We start from the raw sequence: 7,808 nt of genomic DNA on the forward strand, positions 1-7,808 counted from the left end.
TCCTGTGGCTACAGTTCTAAGTGCTGCAACTCTCTCTCTCTCTCTCTCTCTCTCTCTCTCTCTCTCTCTCTTTCATGCTAATGGTTGTTACAGCTGCCAGCCATATGTGTGTACAGGTAATAACATATCAAGGGAAGCGTACTCCAGGCGAAAGCCACAGGCGGGGCTTATGTGCTGGAGTATCAGATTCTTTAGATGAAGCGATTAAAAACAAAGTAGAAACACATTAAAATTATTCTTATTCTGTGCAATGGGAGCCTGAGAATTCCTTGTGCAAGATGAAATACAAGATCCTGAACAGTAAAATGGCATTCTTGCCAAGAAGAGAGAGAGAGAGAGAGAGAGAGCCGTAATTTCAGAGTTCTAACAAAATCTATACACTAAAAAGGCCAAACAATAGCAATCTATGACAAAGTTATGGAAAGCAACTGGAAGAGATGCATGCCATATCCAACAAGGAAATAGGAGAAATGCGAGTTGCAACGAGTGCTATGCTAAAATTATGTTTCTGATACTGAATAAAAAGAATTAAAAGACGATGATATTTTTTTTCCCAAGATGTAAAAAGGGCATCACTTATTAGTCTCCACTTAGGGGCTGACCTGAGATCATCTCCTGTTTAAAGAGTTCTGGTTTGGCAGAGGAGTTGATCTGGGTCATCGGCACCTCTCCTCCAGATTACGTCCAAAACGATAATGAACCTGACAAAATGTGAATGTACATCCAAGCAGCAGATGTTGCCAAGGAAGGAAACAGCTAACCGTAGATAAATCAGCACCAGATACATCAAAGCTCTGGAAAAACATCTATGCTTCCAAACAACGAGAGATGCTACAAGGGCTGGTGTTTCTGATTATTAGTCAGCAAGAAGGCAACAATACTATTCTTAAAAGTATAACACAGTTCATATCAAGAGATCAAAATCTTCTCTTCTTTCCGTTTGATGCAAGATGAGATAGACCTCCTGTAACAAGTCTAGCAGTCAAATACATACCCCTTCACTGGAAAGATATATTCACATACGGTTCTGATCCCAACATGGCTCTCTTGTGCTTGAGACAAGGATCCTAGGGACATGAAACAAAATATATAGTCGATCAGCTTACTCCTGGCTGTATCATTGGAATAAAAGCCCAATTCTTCCTATGCTCGGTTGCTGTACCAGCGACCTTCTCATTGGCCCACCAGTCTGAACCAACACTATGCTCTGAAGGAACCCCATCCGAATTATCGAATTTGAATTCTTTAACTGAAGGGAGGGTAACAGGAGGTTGTACTTGCTCTGGCAAGTCGGTGTAGGTATCATCAATGCCAACACTCTGACTGTTATCTGGTTCACTAGTCGGTAGAGCTCTGTCATTTCTTGCAGTCAATGTTTCTGAGCTACCTTCACCTGAGATTGCTACCTTCCTTTCCAAACAGCGTGTAACTTCTTCGGCAGTTAATTCAAATGATACTCTGTGATCCATTATGTGTTCATTATTCTTAGGCACGATAGCAGAGTCCACAAATGATGCAGCTGCTGATATTTGGCCATCCAAAAGTGATCCACCATTTCGAGCGTGCTGGGGTAAAAGTTTTCGAGCGGCAATCTCTTCAGCACTGACGATTTTTGGTGGTTCACAAACAGGAAATGATTGGAAGGAGACATCAACAGCAGAATGGTATTCAGGATCAGGGAAAGGTGAAGATGTACCCGAACATGCCGAACTTGGCGATATGAGGCGACCTATTGGGCTTCCAGGATGAAGCTGGTAGTATGGGAACTCATAGGCCTCACTCTTCTTGCAATTTGCGTCAAGGGAAGAAGTCAGCAATTTAGCAAATGGCACCTCAGGAGATGAAGGCGTTGTGAGATGCAAAGGTTCTGGTGGGGGTGTAAGAGGAGCAGTGGAAGGTTCAGTTGTGAAGGTGGAAAAAACAGGGGGTGAAACTAATTGAGTCTCATTTGCATAGGGCCCAATCGCAAAGATGGAAGCTGGACCACTGGGAGAATAAGAACTTGGTGAAAGTGCAGAGAGCGAAAGAGAACCAGCTGGTGATTGCATGGTAGATGGGGATGGCAAAAAGGAAGCTGGAGAGGAAGGAGGTGCAACAAATGGAAGCCTCACTTCTGGTGGATGGTTTGGATTTTGAACTGCTGGGGTATCCGACATAGGAAATGCAGGTTCAGGTACAAGGACTGCATGGCCGATGCGCTTTCCATTCCTATGAGACCCAAAGCACCAGTAAACGCTTAACCAGGCAGTCCATCTTCTTCTCTGGCAGTTAAAAGAACAAACTGAGTGAGGGTGAAATCCAAACTGGTAAGCTGTTACTAGCATAGACCGTGAGCCACATATTAATTACCATGCATAGATAACAAATAAGCATCCTTACGGTATTTAGGTATAAAGACTACATGCTACTTCCATGACAAGTAAAAAAAAAAAAACCATCTACTAAGATATTGTAAGACCATTGATGGATTCACACCAACCCATTCAGTAAATGAGCAGAGCCAAGGTTGCTCAGACTGACTGATGTCAGAAAACATAAACATAAACATGAATATTATATGAATAAAAAGAAGGCAAAAATGTCATGGGCTTTTGAATCTGAAGTCCAATCTCACTGAGGATAAAAAGAAGTTCGCCAGGTTTGGACTTATTGGATGCACAGACTTTCCTTGTAGTTCAACTAGTTCAGTGGTTGGTTCCCTTGACCTCCTCATCTTTAAAAGTTTCTGGGTTACAATTCTGTTGGATGTGACTGGCCAGAATCTATACATCAAATTTTCAAGAAAACTCTTTCCATACCCCAACTAGTTCAGTGATTACTGATTAGATCCCCTCTTCATCTCGAAGAGGGTTTGGGTTCTAAGCCTTGTGCAAATCATACTTCGAAGGATGCTAATCAATGTACCGATTGGCCTCGCCAACATTGTGGTAAAGCTAACTCTGTTCCATCCTCCTAGAGGAATATCACATATGTTCTTCCTGGAAAGAATTGGAGTTTATCTGCCCAATATTTGCAGTATAGTTTCTCTAAAATTTGAGCTTTGACACACCCCCAAACACAAACCCAAAAAAGAGAAAAGACAAGACTCCAAAATATTTCTGCATTTTATGCCATTGGAGAAGCATAACATATCAACTCAGATGAAAGTGATGTCACTGAGATCACCAGGGGGGGAACAATCATGTTTACTGGTAAGAAGTATATTAAAACACAAGGAATATCTTTCCATACCCCTACATTAGGTATCAAAATAATATTAAAACAAGTTACAAACAACATAAATAAGCACTTAAGCAGTAACAGCTATCAAATGAATATTGAGTTGAACAAGGATAAGGTCTATTGGTTCTTTGTGGCCACTGGAGCAGCCAAAGTAGGTACAAGAAGGTTCATGTAGAATGGTTTTGATATGGATAAGGCGAACTTGTTGCCCAAAGATATCACACCCATAGTTGGCCCATATCAACCAGTGGAATAGCTTGGCTTAAAATATGTGGTATTCTGCTGCCAACTGATTCCACATACAGATAGTTATAAATACAAAGAATAAATGGGGTCCAAGCCTTAAAAAAAAGATTATTTTCATCAGATTTCGTGGATACTAGTTTTTTTCTTTTCCTCCAGCTGAACAACCCTTCATAGAGTAGGATTTCATCGAGATCATGATCCCAACTTACTTGAACAAAAAATCGGCTGTTTATATCCTTATCAGACTCTTAGCTGTAACATTTATGACTTTTATACCATTGAATATTGAACTTTGGGGGAAAAAACAACTGCTTATATTAGAACAGGAGTTGCTTGTTCAGAATTTAATCCACAACTTGAACTTTTTGTCCCCTTAGACAAATAAAAATGTGACAAAAAATAGCCCATTTTCACCAAGAAATAAGAGAACATGACACTTGGCATTTATCTTTTTAATTCTTAAAGACTATTATTTAATTTTTTATTAATAAATTATATCTTATTGTTGTTCAAAACTTAAGATGGTAGTAAGCCACAGTTTTGTTGTTGTGCATCTAGAATATATTTGAACCAAATAATGACCACAATTAGAGTGATTACAAATGATACAGATCCAGTGGCAGTCACTCGTAAACATATAGATAGTTAGTAAAAAAAATAAATTAAACAAAAGAATATAACATTGCAGAGGAATGCCTTAGGTACGCATGCCTTTCAATGGCCAATGATATGTACACGAAAGGCATGCAAAAGAAATTCTTGTGAGACTCTGCACTTGCGCATGCTTTTACACTAGCAGTACGCAAAGAGAACAAACAAAAGTAAGAGAATATAAATAAAAGGAAACAATAAACATTAAAACTATATATGTTCAATATATGCCAGCAATTCATGTATAAAGTTTTTCTTTGTCCAATTGATTAGCTCTCCATTCCAGATTTGACCAAAAGCTGGATTCTCTCTGCAACTAAGACTCTAAAGACAAAGGATGGCTAGAGACTTTATTCATTACGACAAATCTAAACCTCAACTTCACATCAGTCAGCCTACCATAACCTAGACCAGGCATCATCAGGTTTTGCCGAAAAGGACAGTTTCATCTGAGTTCACCAATTGTCATCAAGGACGAACATGCAACTCTTAGCTTCATTTTTAATTGTCATCGAGGATAAGTTGTTCTCTGAAACAGTTACTTGCAGAGCAAAGACATGGCCCACCATCTTCTCAAAGTGTTCAATTTTATTTATGAAATAAGCCCCAAAATCCTTGTATTGTAAAATAGCTCGAAAAGTGAAGAAGTTAAGTATTGCTCAAATCAATTTAAACGAATAAGACACTGCTTATACAGTCCTCAGACAAGATAAAAGACAGCACTCTTCTGAAAAACTCGAGTAGGAACGTCAATTAGTACAACTAATAAGCTTAAGGCACCCCTTAAATTACTTATTGTCATATCCAAAGAAATAAGTCATGCACATCTGCCGAAGCACATAGATACTACCAGATGGACAAACACCAGACAAACTTATGTAAGCCCAGAGGACATGTCCTAGATAAGGAAAAAAGGCAATAAGCAGAAGTACAACTTTTATTTTGTTAATGTTAAATAGATCTTTATCTACTAAATCGGTTGCTTGACAATCAATCAATCTCATGTCTCAACCATACAAGAGGCAAATAATAAGCAGTAATTACATACGACCACAAAAACATATATACACAATTAATACATCACAAGCAAAAAAAAAAAAGTAAAAAGAAAACTAATGCTATATGTCATCTGCACAACACTTTACTTTCGGTACAACACGACTTAAGTTGTAGTCTGAAGCTTATATGGGGTTCATCATGTGTTCCACAGGTCCATGGTTCGTAAAGCTCATAACAATGGCCAAGATTGGAAAGTACCAATCGAATGATATCAACATCATAAAAAAGTGGAAGAAATATTGTATGGAACCATGCATGATCACGAACTTTAAACCACTAATATCTTCCCATGAAATTAAACGAAATCTTGAAAGTACAAACCTACATCTAATATGCAGTTATCATCTAGCTCGTAGAATTAAAATTGACCTTTAAAATCCTAAAATTAAGCACTATTAAAACTCAAAACAATGAGATCATTACCAGTAATCCTACTAAATATTAAATAAAATCACTAAATAATAAAAGATTCACAGTAGCGTATAACCGTCAGAGATCTGAACTAATCAAAGCTAAAAGGTAACACTAACAGCCATATCAAGAACATAGATCGCAAGAACAAAATGCAAAAGCAGATGATAACCAACCGGAACGGTAACTTGCTGGACTCGACTCTCTGCAGAGACAATCGCGGCCGCCGCCGCATTCACCGTCTCCACGCTATTATTAGCTCCGCTCATCTCTACCTCTTCCTCAATCCGAAAGAGGAAAAACGCCCCAAAAACCTCCCCAGCTCCCCAAAATTTCGCCAATCGCGGATCGAATTCGACGAGGACAGCTCAATCCCGTTGGAGAACGAGAACTGGCCACTACAAATACCAAAATCCCCAACCAAAATCACCTAAACACCGGGAGAAATTCCCATAATTCGCGGCCCGATTCGCCCACGGAAGGGATCGGTGTTAGAGAGAGAGGAGGAGGAGTTGGAGGAGCAGGCGGGGGGTAAAATGATGGATAAATAGCGAAGAACCATTTGAAGAAGAATCTTAAAATTCCTTCGAAGAGGGTGTGAGAACTGAGAAGAGACGGTCAAACACGCTGCTAAACAAAGGCGTTAAGTCGGGCACAAATTTACCACTTTACCTATTAACCGATGCAATGGTTATGGGGGCATCTTAAATGCATCTCTACCGTTGAAACGCCGAATCGCAAGCAACGACCGGTCGAGATGCCGATGAGTGCCCATAGTGTAAATAAATGAAAAGATGGGGGTAGTAAAGGAAAATTAACGAGTATGCGTCACGTGTGGGTCGAGGACTCGATTCCGTTAATTATTCCGTGTTTGGGAAACTCCTCTTCTTTTTATCCCACTTTTCGCCTCGGAACTTTCGCTGTTACCCATTCGTGTGCCCGACGCGGGGTCCACCGGAAAAAGCCGGATTCGTGCATCGACACGTGTGACATGATGCGTGGGGCCCATGGAAATGAAGATGGATGATTGCCCTGCCAGCGGAGAGGAGGGGGTCGGGTGGGGCGACGGGTGACGAACATGGGGGGGAGGAAAGGCGCGGGGATCGCAACTGACGTTAGGGGAGTCATTAGACGCTAATATACTTGTTTAGTCAAATCGAGTTAGGCACGGAAGACGTAACCCTAGCCGTCAATCCGGCTTTAAAAGTCGTGCTAGGATCTCCGAGACGCATGTTTAGTGGAATAACCTCGAGGAAGGAGCTGTAGACATGAAAGACTGTTCTCAGGTCATGTGCCGAAACAAAGCTCGAAAGGTGTTTGTGGAAATGCAACCATGACAAAGCACCTACTTTTAGAGAGCGTGAAGCTCATGTGATCAATGAATCCATTATGGTCGCAAGTTCATCTCAAAAGTTGAGTGCCAATGGTGAGGCAGTGATTGGAGAGAGAGAGAGAGAGAGAGAGAGAGAGATGATGATGGAGGAGAGACAGCTTCGTTGCTCCAGCTCCGGAGAAGAGTATCCAACAGCTGTGTTCCAGAGAAGATGTGGCCGTGCGGGACTGAGAGGATATAAAGCCATGGCGCTTTAACAAAGCTTCTTGTAGCTGTAGGCCCTCGCCACTTTCCAGTTTCCATTGCCAGACTTTGGGAAGCTAAGCAGCCGACCTTCCTCGTCCGTTTCCTCCCCCATACCCAGAAGAAAAAGTTCTTCTTCTTCTGGCAGCTTGCACTTTGTGGTGTGGAGGAGGGGCCGAGCCGCGCGGAGGCCGCAGTCCGCCGTTCGTACATGGCAGAACGCACGCATGCATGCGTCCAGCTCGATCCGAGCGTGAGGGAGGAGAAAGCCTCCCTTTATGATGCCCCTTATCAAAAGCGATGTAGTGGGAGGCAACGGGAATCTACATGAAGGCATGACATGCGCACGATGGTGTATGTGTTTGTGGAAATCCATTCGCTTGTGTGTTCACCACGACAAGAAGTGGATAGGCATGTTGGATTCCAAGTTGGAAAGTCTATGACAGCTCTACGAGAGGCACCCATCAATATATATATATATATATATATATATATATATATGAAGATTATTTTCATAAATCAAATGAAAAGAGCAACCTTATCATTATATTAAAACCCGTCCTCTAATTTTATTTGTAATAAAAATAAAAATAAAATATATAGAAAAAAATGAGTAAACAATAAGTAAACATTTATCAGTATT

General features: G+C 40.8%; 1 protein-coding gene across 1 annotated transcript; it reads right to left on the reverse strand.

Moving 5' to 3' along the window:
- Positions 1-795: 795 nt before the first annotated feature.
- On the reverse strand, positions 796-6,148 carry LOC135595343 (vegetative cell wall protein gp1-like). Its single transcript, XM_065086153.1, has 2 exons — positions 5,766-6,148; positions 796-2,261 (listed from the first exon to the last, which is right to left on the reverse strand). The coding sequence occupies exons 1-2, from the start codon at positions 5,856-5,858 to the stop codon at positions 1,098-1,100; spliced, it is 1,257 nt and encodes a 418-aa protein (XP_064942225.1). The 5' UTR covers positions 5,859-6,148; the 3' UTR covers positions 796-1,097.
- Positions 6,149-7,808: the final 1,660 nt, after the last annotated feature.

Source organism: Musa acuminata, chromosome BXJ1-10 (assembly GCF_036884655.1).
Source record: "Musa acuminata AAA Group cultivar baxijiao chromosome BXJ1-10, Cavendish_Baxijiao_AAA, whole genome shotgun sequence".
Lineage (NCBI taxonomy): Eukaryota > Viridiplantae > Streptophyta > Magnoliopsida > Zingiberales > Musaceae > Musa > Musa acuminata.